This window comes from Pelobates fuscus, chromosome 3, assembly GCF_036172605.1.
Source record: "Pelobates fuscus isolate aPelFus1 chromosome 3, aPelFus1.pri, whole genome shotgun sequence".
In the NCBI taxonomy this organism is placed as follows: domain Eukaryota; kingdom Metazoa; phylum Chordata; class Amphibia; order Anura; family Pelobatidae; genus Pelobates; species Pelobates fuscus.
In genome coordinates, this window is record NC_086319.1 from 16,576,182 (window position 1) to 16,595,981 (window position 19,800).

General features: G+C 44.3%; 1 protein-coding gene across 10 annotated transcripts in view; it reads right to left on the reverse strand.

Moving 5' to 3' along the window:
* Positions 1-19,800, reverse strand: part of BICD1 (BICD cargo adaptor 1) — a 193,648-nt gene that overhangs the window by 31,695 nt on the left and 142,153 nt on the right. For 8 of the 10 annotated variants that reach the window (XM_063446766.1, XM_063446768.1, XM_063446774.1 and 5 more), the window contains exon 7: positions 17,924-18,131. In XM_063446766.1, the coding sequence (XP_063302836.1) occupies positions 17,924-18,131 (208 nt within the window). Of the gene's footprint in view, positions 1-12,742; positions 12,834-17,923; positions 18,132-19,800 lie in introns of all 10 variants that reach the window. The other 2 variants (XM_063446765.1, XM_063446767.1) reach the window with 1 other exon arrangement.

The following is a 19,800-nucleotide window of genomic DNA, read 5'->3' on the forward strand; positions in this document are numbered from 1 at the left end:
TGCGTGGGTGAGACAGAGTTGTTTTTTTCTTTATCTTGGAATATGAAGTTGATACAAAAGAGTAAATAAACCAAAAGTTAGGAAGTTGAAATTTGGCAATAAATAAAAATACTCAGATTGAAAAGGGCTTTGAAAACATTGCAAAACGTCCATGACATCTGCATTCACTCAAAGCATTGTTGATGTCTGAGACACTCCAGGCTGGCGTTGCCCTTAAAATTTAATGAATCATGAATTTCATTACAGCTAAGTAAAAAGAATTTTAAAAAATAAAAAAATCAAGGCACATGATTAACTTTAACTAGTCTATTATATGGAGGTTTAGTTTCAAGGATTAGATATTTATAGGACGTACTTAAATCTAGAGCATGGTTGTCCAAACATTTGGCTTCGCCAGGCCACACTGAGTGAAGAGGAATTGTCTTAGGCTGCACAGAAAATATATAATCACAGACACACACACATACAATTACAAACCTATGCACACAATCACAGACATACACACACACACACACAATCACATAGATGCACAATCACAGAGCCACACACATACAATCACAGACACTCAATCACATACACACATAATTACAGACACACACACACAAATCACATTCATACACACATTTAGTAATTAAGAGGTCCATCCAGCCTCCCTACCTTGCTCTGGAAGGGCCGGAGTAGATTCTCTCTTTGGTGGTCAGTGATTGCTGGTGTGCTGAGATCACTTTGCTCTTCCTGCACAGGTCTCTTGTGTGCCCAGTAGTGATGCTGATACCGATGTCATATACCAGCTGCCGGCTCACTGCAGGGCACGCAAAAGAGCTGTGTAGATGGAGCACAGTAAGTAACGGACTCCCTGCTTCCTTTGCCACCTAGTAGCTCGGACATGCCTAATCTAGAGCATGTAGGGTTGCCACCTGGCCTATATTTTACCGGCACAGCCGGTATTTGAGGCCGTCTGCCGGTGCCGGTATTGCAGTATATTGCCGGTATTTTTCTCAGTATAAACTACGGCCAGTAGGTGGCGCTGTGTGTGTGGAGAGATTCAATGAAGTTACATTATCTCCCTCCCTGCCTCTCTCTACTCACTGATGCGCGGGGAAGCATCTCTGCCAAGAGAGTCCAGCAGGCAGCTCAGGTAAGTAAGGGGTGGGGGGAGAGAAATGGAAGGGCAGTCTGTAACAGGTAACACAGGGGGCACACAGAGACATAGGGGCACAGGGGGATCCTGGAGACACAGAGACATGGGGACACTGAGACACTGGGAGACATGGGGACATTGGGGCACACAGAAACATAGGGACACTGGGGGATCCTTGGAGACACATGGAGACACTGGAAGACATGGGACACTAGGGGACACTGGGAGACATGGGGACACTGAAACACTAGGGGAGACATGGGGACACTTAGACACTAGGGGAGACATGGGGACACTGGGGGATCCTGGAAAACAGACATTGAGGACACTGGGAGACATGGGGACACTGGGACACTAGGGGACACTGAGACACTAAGGGAGACACCCTGAGACACTAAGGGAGACATGGGGACACTGGGAGACATGGGGACACTGAGACATTAGGCGACATGGAGGCACTGAGATACTGTGAGATGTGGAAACTGGGAAACATGGGGAAACTGAGACAGTAGTGGGAGACATGGGGACACTGAGAGACATGGGGACACAGAGACACTAGGGGACACTAGGAAACATGGGGACACTGATACACTTAGGCAGACAGGAGGATACTAAAAAACTAGGGGGCACTAGGAGACATGAAGACACTGCATTGTGAGACAGGGAGAAAGTGGGAACAATCTTACAGCAGAATCAAACTGTAAATAGTTTTTTAGTGATTTTAAAACATTTTCTGTTACGTCACTCCTTGTGATTTATATCTTGTGATGTCTTACATGCATAATTAATTATGCAAATTAGTATGGCCAGTATTTTTTTTCCAAGAAACACACACTACCTGAGCAGCACGCTCACTGCAGCGTCCCACACCTCCTATAACCCACACTACCTGAGCAGCACACTCACTGCTGCTCCCCACACCTCTTATAACACACACTACCTGAGCAGCACACTCACTGCAGCTCCCCACACCTCCTGAAACACACACTACCTGAGCAGCACACTCACTGCAGCTCCCCACACCTCCTATAACACACACTACCTGAGCAGCACGCTCACTGCAGCTCCCCACACCTCTTATAACACACACTACCTGAGCAGCATGCTCACTGCAGCTCCCCATACCTCCTATAACACACACTACCTGAGCAGCATGCTCACTGCTTCTCCCCACACCTCTTATAACACACACTACCTGAGCAGCACGCTCACTGCAGCTCCCCACACCTCTTATAACACACACTACCTGAGCAGCACACTCACTGCAACTCCCCACACCTCCTATAACACACACTACCTGAGCAGCACACTCACTGCAGCTCCCCACACATGGGGACACTTAGACACTAGGGGAGACATGGGGACACTGGGGGATCCTGGAAAACAGACATTGAGGACACTGGGAGACATGGGGACACTGGGACACTAGGGGACACTGGGAAACATGGGGGTACTGAGACACTAGTGGACACTGGGAGACATGAGGACACTAGGGGACCCTGAGACACTAAGGGAGACATGGGGACACTGGGAGACATGGGGACACTGAGACATTAGGCGACATGGAGGCACTGAGATACTGTGAGACGTGGAAACTGGGAAACATGGGGATATTGAGACACTAGTGGGAGACATGGGGACACTGAGAGACATGGGGACACAGAGACACCAGGGGAAACTAGGAAACATGGGGACACTGATACACTTAGGCAGACAGGAGGACACTGAAAAACTAGGGGGCACTAGGAGCAGGGCCGGTGCAAGGATTTTTGGGTACATAGGCGAAGATGTATTTTTCCGCCCCCCCCCCATTCAAAAATAACATCTTCACCTATGTGCTTCTTAACCAGCCCCTCTCCCCGTCCATTATTGGTCCCCTCCCTTCCATGTCCCTTAGTGTTCTTCTGACAGTCACACACACTCAATGACAAACACAGAGACTCACTGATCTGACACACACACTGATCGACACTCATTGACAGACACACTGATAGTCACACACAGACTTAATGACAAAGATACTCTCACTGATTTGACAGACACTCACAAACACACACTGACAGACACACACATACACTGACACACTCATACACTCACATGCAACACTCATACAATCACTCACAGACACACATACACTCACTCACGCACACACTCACAGTCACTCACAGACACACATACACTCACTCACGCACACACTCACAGACACACAGTCACTCACAGACACACATACACTCACTCACGCACACACTCACACACAGTCACTCACAGACACACAGACACATACTCACAGACACACAGACACTCACACAAACACTCACACACAGACACTCACACACACAGACACTCACTCACAGACACACAGACACTCACTCACACACACACTCACACAGACACACACACACAGACACTCACACATACAGACACTCACTCACAGACACACAGACACTCACACACACTCTCAAACAGATACTCTCACACACACAGACAGACACTCTCACACACAGACACATCACATACATTCACAAATTATTTTAATAAATAAATAATATCCACCCAGCCTCCCTACCTGGAGAGATGGTGTGGATCATTCCCTGGGGTCCAGTGGGGCTGCTGGGCGGCGTGTGGCAGTGCTGCGATCAGGCGCGGCGAGGGAGCTCTAACCTCTCTGCTCTGCTCCCTCGCGCACTGTCTGCTGATGCCGCGGGAGCCGGAATATGACGTCATATTCCGGCTCCCGCGGCATCACTAGACAGCGCGCGAGGGAGCAGAGCAGAGAGGTTAGAGCTCCCTCGCCGCGCCTGATCGCAGCACTGCCACGCCGGGGGCGGAGATGGTGGCCGGCAGACGCGCCGGCCCTGACTAGGAGACATGAAGACACTGCATTGTGAGACAGGGAGACAGTGGGAACAATCTTACAGCAGAATTAAACTGTAAATAGTTTTTTAGTGATTTTAAAACATTTTCTGTTATGTCACTCCTTGTGATGTATATCTTGTGATGTCTTACATGCATAATTAATTATGCAAATTAGTATGGCCAGTATTTTTTTCCAAGAAACACACACTACCTGAGCAGCACGCTCACTGCAGCGTCCCACACCTCCTATAACTCACACTACCTGAGCAGCACACTCACTGCAGCTCCCCACACCTCCTGAAACACACACTACCTGAGCAGCACGCTCACTGCAGCTCCCCACACCTCCTATAACCCACACTACCTGAGCAGCACACTCACTGCAGTTCCCCACACCTCCTATAACCCAAATTACCTGTGCAGCACGCTCACTGCAGCTCCCCACACCTCCTATAACACACACTACCTGAGCAGCAGACTCACTGTAGCTCCCCACACCTCCTATAACCCACACTACCTGAGCAGCACACTCACTGCAGCTTTCCACACCTCCTATAACCCACACTACCTGAGCAGCATACTCGATGCAGCTCCCCACACCTCCTATAACCCACACTACCTGAACAGCACACTCACTGCAGCTCCTCACACCTCCTATAACCTACACTAGCTGAGCAGCATGCTCACTGAAGCCCCTCACCTCCTGTAACACACACCTCTTATAACCCACACTACATGAGCAACACACTCACTGCAGTTCCCCACACCTCCTATAACCCAAATTACCTGTGCAGCACGCTCACTGCAGCTCCCCACACCTCCTATAACACACACTACCTGAGCAGCACACTCACTGTAGCTCCCCACACCTCCTATACTTCCTTCTGTTTTTTTTTTCTTATCCTTGAGATGTTTCCATGTGTTTTCATAAACTATGTGTGACCTTACCAAGGAGTCTGGAAGAGTGTGTGAAAATCTGGTGGAAGTGAAACAACAGCTGCGGCCCTCCCTCATCATTCCTTTCTGTAAGATAACAATATCTTGGTAGCGGTGAATTTTATCCTTGAAATTTGTGTACAAATGAAGGTCTAGGTTCTTGTTGAAAGAATGTACAGTTACGTTAGCCTTGAGGTTTAATTGTGTCCAGTGAAACAAGGCGTAGGGAAGTGATCCATTAGGGTAGAAAAATAACTAATTCTGCATGTCTGCATGTTAACCCTTATACTGCAATTCTTTATATTAACCCTCACTAGAAATAGGTCAAAGGTTTTCAGAAGGTTAGAAAACAGGACTATTCTTGGTCAGAGATCTTCAGAGCCTCTGAGAAATAGACCAGTGAAAACAGCATAGCAATATGCTGCGGTTTATAAATAAGCCTTGGCAAAAGGAAATTAGTACAAAATATTGGTTCAGCAGAAGATGAATTCTCAATTGTCCTTGTAGCATGATATATAACCCTTTAAGTTCTTCGGAAGGCCATATGAAGATAACACATTCTAGACAGAGATATTTACGAAAGTAACAATTGTCAGGAAGTCAACGTAAATTCAATGCAAACACAGCTGAGCTTGAAGGATAGCTGACTTGGAGAATTTTTCCAGTTGGCCATTTTTGAAATCCCGACAATGCTCACAGCAAATAACTCTCTTAGAGTTAATGTAGACTCTCCTTGTGACCAGCTGCTATTGTGAAGTACGTGAGTCCTTGCCATTTAAATGAACCAATTTAATAATATAAACGTAGTAAAATCTGGAATTCAATGAAGCTTCACATGGTCACTAAAATCGCACTCACATAAATATTGGACTTGTGCACCAATCTGTTTCAGCTGGGTCAAACAAATTGAATTCCTTTTAACTTACACCAGAACGAATTGATGTGTTCGGGATTTATCTGTAGAGTCTTATTCAATGGATAAGTCTAAACGGGTAAACCTTGGGTGGGTCGATTTGTTTAGGTTTAGATTTAAATAAATTTGACTATGACCTTGTTTGTCCCAGGTCCCCTCTGCTCATCCATTCAGGAAATGTAATCATAAACGCTGGTAATACATTAATAGCCAATAATATTTATCTATTAATACCCCAATCTATTCTTATATGAAAATGACCTCTATAAACTTAGCAAACAACAAACATGCATGTTTTATTGTTTTTTTTAATTTTTTCATTTGTATGCTTGCTTGCCCTGGTATTAAATATTTAATTAGCTGAAATCAGAATGAACATGTCCATTGTCTTCTATATATATTATGTTTGGCTCTGAATTAACCCATTGAATTTCTAACTCACATTTTATTTTAAGAAACATGAGACTTCACAATCTGCTAACATTAAATAGTTTCGAAAAGGCTTCCCATAAGAGAGAAGATGTATTAATGAATCTGTACACTAGATGTCGATCTCCACTGCACACTAAAACCATGCTATAGTTGAGCATGTTTAAGTTAATATTATATATTTATTTAAAGTGCCAACAGCTCAATGTTCGGGTACCTAGACATGTCTTGTCGTCCTGATTCCACCACCCCCCAGTTTAAAGTCAAACCATGTAGGAACAGTCTGACATAAACCAGGACTCTTACTGATTCCTGGAGACCCCCTTTGCCCCTCCCCCACAGCAATCACATTTATAATACCAAATAGGAAGCTGACCTGGCAGAGATACTTAGTCCGAGCACGTGAGCTCTGCTACACGGATACACTTTCAAAATGATCTTATATGATGAAAAACATTTTAGTTTTGTAATATTTTTGTTGTACATTTGGTGCAGTCGTTATAGCTAAGCATGATATATTGGGTTATATTTTTACCTTAAATGGTTGGCATACATGAGAACAAAATGGTCACATTTGCAAAGTTTTGAAATGTTTACTTTCTTTGGGACGTTTTATTCTTAGATTAGCAACAGTTTTTAGCGTGCAGGTAACGACAGATATAGAAAGTCGGAAAACCGTCGTTCAATAAAGTGATCTCAAAAAATAACGTCCATGCAATTTTTATATATAATCTGGAAAATAACGAAATTCTAATTAGATCTCACTTCTGTTTTGCCGCATCTGGAGGTCTGGGATGTATCTCCGGTGAGAACCTTTTTTTTTATGTATAAACGTAGGCACTAATTGTGTTTTGATTGAACCATGTTTCTCATGGAGACACTTCATAAATAACCTTCACTGTGCCAACTACATAGGCCTGAGAGTGAATGGCAATCTCTGGGAAATGAAGTTTGTCATCCAGGGGGACAGGGAAATCCTAACGCAACTTTACTTCTAATTTTTACAAAAAAGGGACTAACCTTGCTTTGATTTCTAAAAACAAAGTACTGACAAACGTCATAGTATTAAAACTCTCAGATAAAAGGGCTGTTACCTAAAACACAAAATGTTACTGCTCTCAGACTTACTCAATTTATATTTTCTCTTCTTTATACAAAATCTATAATTCTGGAAATATTTTTTATTTCATTGACCTTAGCTCATTTCGAAAAGAACAGGCTGAGTGTGTGCAAGGAATAAGCCTTATGGTCATTCACACTAGTTAAAACTTTGAATAAATAATGTAATACAAACCCTATCTTAGAATGCTGCTAACAGGAATGAATATTGCAAAGATGAATATGATAGTTGTGCCAAGATGGAGTCACTAGCACCTTACTAGCTAGTGAACAAACCTAGGCCTCGATTAATTTTAGGTGGATAAGCGTTCCAATTGATTTCATATTTTGGGATACATGTTTGAAATTATTTAATGTTATGAAATATTGTTTATTTTTGTAATATTTAGAATTTTTTTCAATATATTCATCTATTTTTTCTATATGATATATTTTTAATATTTTAATATATTACAAAAATAATTTTAAAAGTTTATTCAAAAATATAAAATGTTTGTAACATTTGGACAGCCTATCCATTATTACTAAACCAAGGCTTTATGCCTCAATGTAATAATCTTTCCAAAGGATTTAATACTAATATAAAAAACTTGCCAAATGATTTATCTACTGAAACGTTCATTAAAATCTATGCGGAATTGTTCTAGGTAAATAGTTTGGACAGTTTTTCTAACAGCTCTGAATCACTTGGAAAGCTGATTAAATCAAGGCCTTAGCCATGTTACTCCATCCTTATATTCCTTCTATAATAGCCATCAATGGGGACCCTGTACTGACTTATACTAACTACGGTAATATGTGTAAAACCGGAAGCCAACTGGCAACGCCAGCCAGTTTTAACCCAGGAATCTGGCCTCATACCGCACTATCTGGGGCTCACTGTCAAATCCAGATACCTGCTAAGAACAAGTAAACTAGCAGAGACAGAAGTACACAAAACACAAAACTTTATGCACATGATACAGTGCGCACATTTTGCACTTTATATTGCATTATGTATTTCTTGCACATGATTTATGTGTCCACATTTTATTCTTGCACATTTTATGTGCTCACATCTAGAGTTCAGCGGACACCTGGATGTTTGGGTTCGCCGGGTTTGGCCGAACTTCGGCAAAAAGTTCGAGTTCGGTACTCGAACTTGACCCCGTACCCGAACCCCATTGAAGTCAATGGGGACCCCAACTTTTGGGCACTAAAATGGCTCTAAAAAAGGGGGCGGACATTAGGTCCCCCCCCTTATTCTAATTTAGGGCCCACACCCACCGCTCAGGGTGGAGGCCAGGGGGGAGGACATTAGGTCCCCCCCTAATTGGTATTTAGGGCCCCCACCCACCGCTCAGGGGTGGGGGCCAGGGGGGAGGACATTAGGTCCCCCCTTTTCTAATTTAGGGCCCCCACCCACCGCTCAGGGGTGAGGGCCAGGGGAGGACATTAGGTCACCCCCCAATTTTTATTTAGGGCCCCCCACCCGCCGCTCAGGGGTGGGGGCCAGGGGGGAGGACAATAGGACCTCCCCAATTTTTATTTAGGGCCCACACCCACCGCTCAGGGGTGGGGGCCAGGGGGGAGGACATTAGGTCCCCCCTAATTGGTATTTAGGGCCCCCACCCACCGCTCAGGGGTGGGGGCCAGGGGGAGGACAATAGGTCCCCCCCCAATTGGTATTTAGGGCCCCCACCCACCGCACAGGGGTGAGGGCCAGGGGAGGACATTAGGTCACCCCCCAATTTTTATTTAGGGCCCCCACCCGCCGCTCAGGGGTGGGGGCCAGGGGGGAGGACAATAGGTCCCCCCCCATTATTTTACTTTAGGGCCCCCACCAGCCGCTCAGGGGTGGGGGTCGGGGGGGGGGCAATAGGTCCCCCCTTTAGATTAAAAGCCCCCACTCGCACGTCACGAGTATTAAATCACCGAACACCGAACTTCAAGTCAATGGGGACCCGAACTTTTGGGACACTAAAATGGCTCTAAAAAAGGGGGCGGACATTAGGTCCCCCCCCCCTTATTCTAATTTAGGGCCCACACCCACCGCTCAGGGGTGGGGGCCAGGGGGGAGGACATTAGTATTGCATTTTTACTAGAGGTATTATAGTATTAGGCTTACACTGCTAAAGGCTTACATTGAGAGTACAGTTTTAGATAGTATTTTATTAATCGCTACTTTATTTCTGATCAGATGCCAACTGTGTTTGATTGTCCTTGTATGTACATTGTACAGTTATGATGAATTTGAATCTGAATTCTATTTAGGCACGTAACCCTTTGATTTTTAGATGGGAGGTTCGACTGTGTGTTTTAAAGCTTTTGTAAAGCTGAACTACGACAATTTATTATCTTAAAAGTTTAAAATGTAATCTCCAAAAGCTTGCGATTTCGTGTTTAACCCTCTTTCTGGATTATGTGAGTTTATCTGTTCTACCAGTCAAAGAGTGTCTTATATTTCAAACATAAAGGAGGTTTTCAGCCACACTGTTGTTAAAATAGTTTAAGTTTGCTCGACAACACACAGTTTGAACATTCATAGTGTGCCATCACCTATACAATAAAAAGAGAAAAGTAAGGGGGGAATTTTTTTTTACATATTTGAAATTCAATATGATCCTTTATGGTTCCTCTGTTGCCAGAAAACCTTCATGCAGAGGACATCTGCTGTGTTTGGGGTTTTCAAGTTGATCGGTAATCACAATCATTTCAGGATATCTGACATTAATATCCTGCCACTATATTTATTTAATACCCAAGTTGACTTCCACTCACAGTCTATCCTTCATATCCAGCGTTGATGATCAAGTATACTCTTTTTTTTATACCATATCCAATATTGATGCCTGATTGCAAAGTGCCATTTTTGGATATCCAACATTGATAGCCAATCACAACCTATTCTTATTGCATATCCAACATGGATGGTACATCATAATTTATCACTATTGGAAATGGATAGCAACCTTGATGGTAAAAAAAAAAAAAAAAAATCTATCCTTATTTGACACACAATATTAACAACATTGATGGTGCATCATAATATATTGCCATTGGATAACTCCATAGATGGTCAAATCTATCCTTATTGGACACACAACATTGGTGGCCAATCACAATCAGAACATCGATGGTACATCATAATCTATCGCTACTGGTTATCTCCTTTGATGGTCAAGCAAAATCTATCTTTACTGGACACCGAACATTTATGGCAAAGCACAGTCTATCCGTATTGGTTATCTAAACCAATATGGATGGATAAATCTTTTTGTAAAACTCTGCCATTTGTTAATTATTTATCCAGAAATCATTTCTGATAATTTATTGACGTGGGAACTGAATATTATAAATTTAAGGCCCAGAAAAGAAAATTAGGCAGAATCCTCACCAACAATTAGCTTTACCAAGATTAATGTATCATTTTCGTAAACATCAAACTAAAACTATAGTGAGATTATTGATCAAACACTTGATGTGCAAAGGAATTCATGCACGCCAATTACCGATGAGTATCTTATCTGCAAATTGACCGTGTTTTCTTTTCTAAACACAACCTTATGTTATAAAGTAGTAAAGAATGAGCCATTCTCGTGCCTCGATCTGTAGATATGTATTATTCCTTATTGCAGTGTCTGGATATTTATCTCATGGTCCTTTGAACAGTAGAACATGGTTATTGAACAGTAGCAGTCTGTGTTTGACCAATAAAAGTACAGGTGATTATTGTAATCCACTGATATTGTGTTTATTTAAATAATAGAAAGCAGCATAGATTAACCCAGACCGAAGACACAGTATAAATAAAATTAATAATAATAATAATCAGGAAAATAATATTTTTGGGAATGTTTCTTCCTTTCTTAAAAACCAGCTACATGCTTATTAAATGTATACAGTGTTACTTAAAACACTTTTACACATAGCCCCTAATATGATTACACCGTCATGTTTCAATAACCAGTAGATGACAAGGGTGAATGATTTCTGTTTGAAAGGTATATGGGTAATTAATGGATTCTAATGATGTACAGCACACAAAATGTGTTAAATGGAACAATAGTGAAAGTGAAATCATGGCGTCACTATCGATAGCATCTTATTTTAAGGCAGATTTTTGTGAGCTCTCAAAAGTGTATTTAGTTTCACCCGGAGGGATTTTGGAGGTAACAGTGTGGTAGGAATATAAAAGAGTTAGAATTACTATAGGCAGAAATTGGGTGTTTTCTGAACGCTAGCATTTTATTTAAATCACTTTTAAAGCTGGTGATTTTATCCACCTCGGCCGGATCTATGACTGCAAGCGAAGTAGGTTTGTTCAAAGAAACATTTAGTTGATGTAATTGAATTTGTGGAATAACTGTATTAATGTGATGAGAGTAGTGGTGAACATATATACCAGGATATAATAAAGGGCTGTTTTGTGCACAAAGTCCCTAAATAAAATAAAATGGAGAATCACATAAATTATTCTACACTGGAACCATGGGCGAGGCCACGGGACACTAGCATCGCCCCCTTATATTATAATAGTCTCTACCCACAGACCATAGTTGGGGACCGGGGGGATGACACAAGATTCCTCCCTTATATTATAATAGCCTCCACCCACAGACCATAGTTAGGGGCGGGGGGACGACACAAGATTCCTCCCTTATATTATAATAGTCTCTACCCACAGACCATAGTTAGGGCCGGGGGGACGACACAAGATTCCTCCCTTATATTATAATAGCCTCCACCCAAAGGCCATAGTTGGGGGCCGGGGAGACGACACAAGATTCCTCCCTTATATTATAATAGTCTCTACCCACAGACCATAGTTAGGGCCGGGGGGACGACACAAGATTCCTCCCTTATATTATAATAGCCTCCACCCAAAGACCATAGTTGGGGGCCGGGGGGACGACACAAGATTCCTCCCTTATCTTATAATAGTCTCTACCCACAGACCATAGTTGGGGGCCGGGGGGACGACACAAGATTCCTCCCTTATATTATAATAGCCTCCTGCTGCTGACCATCGGTGGGGGCAGGGGAGATGCTAGGATGTCCTCCCTTTCATTTATTAAACATCTCCGACCTGAAGGGGGATGGTCAGTTATCTATTCACAACCCAGTATACATTTTAAAGAACCTCACCTGATGCCCCCCCCCCCCATTATTAAAAAGCAATAGCTGCCCATTTGCTAGTTTTAAACATATAGCAGATATGCAGGTGTAGCTAGCTTGCAGGGGTAAAGGGTAATTATAACCATTTTGAGGGGGAGGACCTTTCTGGTGTAATATGCCCTATTGGGCACTATGGAGAAGGTCCCTGCCCTCTGATTGCAGTAAAACCTGCAAAATAAAGATTTACTTACCTGGAACCCAGCGCCAGGTGAAGCTCCCGGCGCTGATCTTCCCTGTCCCCTCCAACGTCACAGGGGACCTGCGTTGTCCAATCACAGGCATCTTATAGAGGGAGAGAGGGATTGGGGAGAAGAGAGGGAGGGTTTTGTTTTTAAATAAAACAATTTGCAATGCAGGGAGGCGGGAGGGAGCACAATGTGGGAGGGCAAAGCTATCTTCACGTCTGCTGGCCACGTGCAACACGCACTGAAGACAGACGTATTTTATGAACAGAATTGTCATTAGGTAGCCCGGAACATAGTTCTGGGCTGCCAATGTCACGTGTGCTGGGGGGTGCAACTAGCCCCCAACACACAATTATGAATATCTCAGTATGTGCAGTGTTTCAAGCTAAAGCATTGCACATACAGTATCCTACCACCATGACCACTTCAAATCACTGAAGGGGTTATGGTGGTCAGAGTAACCCTTTAAGCTGAATCTCAGTTTTATTCTGGGGCATTAGAAAGTATTGCACAACAAGTAACACAACAATTAACTACAATGTCTCAGATTACAAAGTGATGATTAGTTTTACAACCCCCCCCCCCCCAAGATATACAGTCCTTAATCAGAGCTTCCTTTCTTTTAACAACAATGCGTGAATGTTACTGTATTGCTGTCTGCACTATCACTAGCTTAGAAAGTACACAAATAACAACATTCTGTTAGTTGGCAACAATTTACTCAATTAGTGGCATTTCCTTCAGAGTATCTATTTAATGTTAAACCATCAGCCTGTTTAACCCTTTAGACTAAAACGCAAGTATCCGTAAACAAAATAAAAATGTTTGTGTACCTTTATATAATTTTACGATTTTGTGTCTTTGTCACTGCGTTTCTCCTGCAATCTATCTATCACTGTAATATACAAGAACATGACGTGTATTATCTAATGTATCCGTTAGTCCCATGGAAAATCCCAGTTCCAGTTTGCTATCACTGAATACATTATCTGGAGCTAGCATAAATCCAGTATCACTAGGATAATTCCTACACACCTCAACGAATATTCCCAACATGAATTCCAACCGTGCAATGGTACCCGCCAATAAAGCAGCTTTAACTGGGAAATACAAGTATTCATTAGCATTTATGTTTATTTGGGTACTCTGATTAACAATGATATTTGGTTAAGCAGCACCTGGGTATCACTGAGGAATGACCTGAAGGATTTATCCCAAACATCACTTTTTGTTGGTGCTAAAGATGTCTATGAATGACTATGCACAGGTGCCTTTGGATGTGAAATATAGCTGGAAGGCTTATGGATTATCCCTCCCAATTCTGTTTGTGACAGCAGGGATTGTAAGCTTTTTACTAAAATAAGAATTAAAGGCGAATTTAAAATTTAAAATAAAAAAAAAGGCCGAACTGAAAAATTCCAGGCAGCCAGTTCGGCCACTCTGGCCTTAAATTTGAAATTCACTTAGAATTTACACTATAGTAACTAACCCTGGCAGTATTGCAACACTAACAGCTAATTCAATGAGGACATTCCCATATGTGATGCAGTTATTTTCTTTAAAAAGCAAAAATCTGTCTGTAGATCTTTGTATTTCGACATTCTACACACTGACCATACATGTTCCTATGAGACAGGGCATATCGTCTATATATCTATGGATTTATAGAGGGTTATTATCACCTCCTCCCATGCTATACTGATGGACTTCTCTAGTGCGATGCCAACCCTCTGAAACACACTTCCCTGAGCTGTCCAACTTTACCTGTGTCTGCCTTCCTTTAAATGCTTCCTAAAGACATTCTTGTTCAAGGAAGCCAACCACCCAACTCAGTAACTAACGCATTCCACTTACCAATAAATGTCCTTATCATGCTATGTATTAAAGGACCACTATAGTGCCAGGAAAACATACTAATTTTCCTGGCACTATAGTGCCCTGAGGGTACCCCCACCCTCAGGGTCCCACTTCCGTGGCGCTGAAGGGGGAAGAAGGGGTTAATCCCTTACCCTTTTTCCAGCGCCGGGCTCCCTCGGCACTGGGACTCTCCTCCCTCTTCTTCCATCATCGGCTGAATGCGCATGCGCGGCAAGAGCCGCGTGCGCATTCAGCCAGTCTCATAGGAAAGCATTATCAATGCTTTCCTATGGACGCTGGCGTCTTCTCACTGTGATTTTCACAGTGAGAAGCGCGGAAGTGCCTCTAGCGGCTGTCAATGAGACAGCCACTAGAGGCTGGATTAACCCATAGGTAAACATAGCAGTTTCTCTGAAACTGCTATGTTTACAGCAGAAAGAGTTAATCCTAGATGGACCTGGCACCCAGACCACTTCATTAAGCTGAAGTGGTCTGGGTGCCTATAGTGGTCCTTTAACGCCAATCTCAGTTTTGCAATCCCGGCCTCGTGTTTCTCACCACCCCTATCCTATCTAGATTCTACTCACTACCACTAGTGCTTCTTGCTACCCAAATCTAGATTGTAAGTCCCTATGGGGCCCTTATCTCCTCCAGTATTGTTTCTCACACATTGTACAACCTCTTAGATGTATTGTATCTTTGTCTTTTTACATGTACCGTAGTGCTGCAGAATGTGTTGGTGCCTTATATATAAAATATAAAAAATAAAGAAACAAAACAAAATAGATTTCTCTTATATTGTTCTGAGAGATTCTTATATAATACTAACTCCTATGATTTGTTGTTTTTTGGTTTTAAAGGGAAACAAAGAGGGGTTTCTATTAAGCATGATAGGTCAAATATTCTTGCTACTTTATGATATTGTTTAGAAACTAAGATTTAACTGCTGAAATGGATACACTGAGACCCTGGGAACCAATTGCAAATTATAATTCTCTTTCTATACAAACCACACAGTACAGATAATATAAACTGTCCATTTTGTCTTCATATTGGCTAATGCATCTCCCTGGTACATGATAAAAGCTGACCCCCATGGGTTGAGTTTAAACAAATCCACTGGTTTACCAAATACTAATTTCCTGCCACAGTCGCCATTTGCACATCTTGATAAACAGATATAGGCCAAAAACTACGCCCAGCCACACATCATGTAAAATAGACCAGAGGAAGCTGTGATGTGGCAGATATTTTTTTCTGTCATTCTCAGATATTTGTCTTGGATGTATCCAAAATTATTGAACATTGCCTCATGTAACAATTTCTCATTTATTGGGCTAAAATCAATATCATATGCACACACACATATATATATATATATATATATATATATATATATATATATATATATATCCCATACAAGTACAAAATGTACATAGAACCCATAGAACGCCCATCTCAGGATTCTGCATAACACTCTACATTTCTTGATGATGATGATGTTGATGATGGACGGACACATGGTTTTTAGATTAATTACAAAAAACAAATACTGAATCCTGGGCTGGCTCACAGAGTGTTACTGTATCCTGGGCTGGCTGAGCGTGTTACTGTATCCTGGGCTGGCTGAGCGTGTTACTGTATCCTGGGCTGGCTGAGAGTGTTACTGTATCCTGGGCTGGCTGAGCGTGTTACTGTATCCTGGGCTGGCTGAGAGTGTTACTGTATCCTGGGCTGGCTGAGAGTGTTACTGCATCCTGGGCTGGGTGAGAGTGTTACTGTATCCTGGGCTGGCTGAGGGAGTGTTACTGTATCCTGGGCTGGCTGAGAGTGTTACTGCATCCTGGGTTGGCTGAGGGAGTGTTACTGAATCCTGGACTGGCAGAGGGAGTGTTACTGAATCCTGGGCTTGCTCAGAGAGTGTTACTGAACCCTGGGTTGGTGGAGGGAGTGTTACTGAATTTTGGGCTGGCTCAGAGAATGTTACTGATTCCTGGGCTGGCTGAGGGAGTGTTACTGAATCCTGGACTGGCTGACAATGTTACTGAATGCTGGACTGGCTGAGAGTGTTACTTAATCCTGGGTTGGCGGACGGAGTGTTAGTGAATCCTGGGCTGGCTGGGGGAGTGTTACTGAATCCTGGGCTGGCTGAGAGTGTTACTGTATCCTGGACTGGCTAAGAGTGTTACTGAATCCTAGGTGGGAGGAGGGAGTATTAATGTATCCTGGGCTGGAGGAGGGAGTGTTACTGTATCCTGGGCTGGAGGAGGGAGTGTTACTGAATCCTGGGTTGGCTGAGTGAGTGTTACTGAATCCTGGGCTGGCTGAGTGAGTGTTACTGAATCCTGGGCTGGAGGAGGGAGTGTTACTGAATCCTGGGTTGGCTGAGTGAGTGTTACTGAATCCTGGGCTGGCGGAGGGAGTGTTACTGAATCCTGGACTGGCGGAGGGAGTGTTACTGAATCCTGGGTTGGCTGAGGGAGTGTTACTGAATCCTGGGCTGGCGGAGGGAGTGTTACTGAATCCTGGACTGGCGGAGTGAGTGTTACTGAATCCTTGACTGGCGGAGGGAGTGTTACTGAATCCTGGGTTGGCTGAGGGAGTGTTACTGAATCCTGGGCTGGCGGAGGGAGTGTTACTGAATCCTGGACTGGCGGAGTGAGTGTTACTGAATCCTGGGCTGGCTCAGAGAGTGTTACTGAATCCTGGGCTGGAGGAGGGAGTGTTACTGAATCCTGGGCTGGCTGAGTGAGTGTTACTGAAACCTGGACTGGCGGAGTGAGTGTTACTGAATCCTGGACTGGCGGAGGGAGTGTTACTGAATCCTGGACTGGCGGAGGGAGTGTTACTGAATCCTGGACTGGCGGAGGGAGTGTTACTGAATCCTGGGCTGGCTGAGTGAGTGTTACTGAATCCTGGACTGGCTGAAGGAATGTTACTGAATCCTGGGCTGGCTGAGTGAGTGTTACTGAATCCTGGGCTGGCTGAGTGAGTGTTACTGAATCCTGGACTGGCGGAGTGAGTGTTACTGAATCCTGGACTGGCGGAGTGAGTGTTACTGAATCCTGGACTGGCTGAGTGAGTGTTACTGAATCCTGGACTGGCGGAGTGAGTGTTACTGAATCCTGGACTGGCGGAGTGAGTGTTACTGAATCCTGGACTGGCGGAGGGAGTGTTACTGAATCCTGGACTGGTGGAGGGAGCCTGGTCACTAGGTGGGTACCTCTTCTTCTCTCTCCCACTGCTGAGCACTGGATTTGACATCTGGAGAATCAAGCTATGCAACTGTATTTCTATAGGTGTCAGAGTTGCTGATGGCCCTGAACTTACTTTGGGGCTGCCGATCTTGGTCTTTCCAAGCTTGCCTTTGGTACGCCAAGACTGCTCGTTGTCAAACTCCAGATCTTCCAGCCTCTGGGTGAGCGCCAGTTTCTGCTGGATGGCCATCCGCAACAAAGAGTTCAAAGTCTTCTTCTCGTCCTCTGCCGCTGCCAGTTGCCTCTGCATCTCGTCCAACTGTGTTACATACTCGTCGCATCTGCTCAGGCAAAAGAGGGAAAGAAAAAAATCTGGTGACATTTTCTCTATCTCTCTCCAGTAAAACAAACGTATATCCATCTGTCTGTCAACCTGTACATAGATCATTATACATTACATGGGATTCACACTTGGATACAAGATCCCGAACATTAAAAGTCAGGTAACAACCGTAAAATGTGGAAAACTAAATTCACACGTTAGTGAATAACCCTGTGAGTGTACAGATTCATTTCTTTTTGAAACTCTTTATATTTTAGTAGAATGTCACAGATAAAAGTATTTTTGACATTAATCACCAGAGTATAAAATGCACTACCATATATTTTTAAGATTAAAATCCTGAAAGTTAACATAGAAAACAAAATGGTTACAGTGTATCACTGATTTCCCCCATCTATGGAACTTTAACATCAGTGAAGCTGGGACATTGTTGGGAGTGGTTTCTGATGGGGACATGCCATCTTGGCAAACATCACACTTTGATTACATGTGTGCCAAGCAGGGCCGGACTGGCCCACCGGGATTGCGGAACGGCGCAATTATAGGGTAACCGGCAGGAGGGTATGCGCTCCCCTCCTGCCGGTCACAGAATGTAGCGTGGCCGAGCAGGCAGACAGTGGTAGAGTAGCTCCTGTTCCCCTACCCGGTCTGACAGGAAACGCTCACAGAGAGCACATGACTGCTTCCTGTCAGACCGGGTACAGTGAGCAGAAGCTCGTCCACCACGGTCTGCCTGCTCGGCCACACTACAGCAAGGTACAGGGAGAGCTGGGGCGAGTGGAGGAGGGGAAACTAATGGGACACAGGGAGAGCTGGGGGGGACTAATGGGACACAGGGAGAGCAGGAAGGGGAAACTAATGGGACACAGGGAGACCTGGGGAGGGGAACTAATGGGACACAGGGAGAGCTGTGGGGGGAACTAATGGGACACAGGGAGACCTGGGGAGGTAAACTAATGGGACACAGGGAGAGCTGTGTGTGGGGGGGAGGGGGAACTAATGGGACACAGGGTGAGCTGGGGTGGGAACTAATAGGATACAGGGAGAGCTGGGGGGGGGACTAATTAAACACAGGGAGAGCCAGGGGGGAACTAATGGGACACAGGGAGAGCTGAGGGGGGACTAATAAGACACAGGGAGAGCTGGGGGGAGGCAATCTAATGGGACACAGAGAGAGCGGGGGGGGGAACTAATGGGAGAACGGGAGAGCTGGGGTGGGGGCCACTAATGGGACACATGGAGGGTTGGGAGAGGGATATAAGAACACCTGGAGGGTTGGGAGGGAGGTATAGGCACACATGGAGGGTTGGGAGGGAGGCTATAGGAACACAGAGGGCTGGGAGGGGGCTAATGGGACACATGGTGACTGGGAGGGATGGCTAGTGGGACACGTGGGGGCTGGGTAGGGGCCTATTGGGACACATGGTGGCTGGGAGGGGGCTATAGAGACACATGGAGGGCTGGGAAGGAGAGCTGATAGGACACATGGAGGGCTGGGGGGTTAATGGGACACACGGGGGCAGGGCCGGACTGGGATAAAAATTCGGCCCGGGCATTTTTTTATCACAGCGGCCCACTAAGAAGGGGCGGTGCAGAGAGGGCGTGTTTTGTCGTCACTAACGACAAACACGCCCCCTTCTCAAAGTGCAGGCCAGGGCAGACCATGC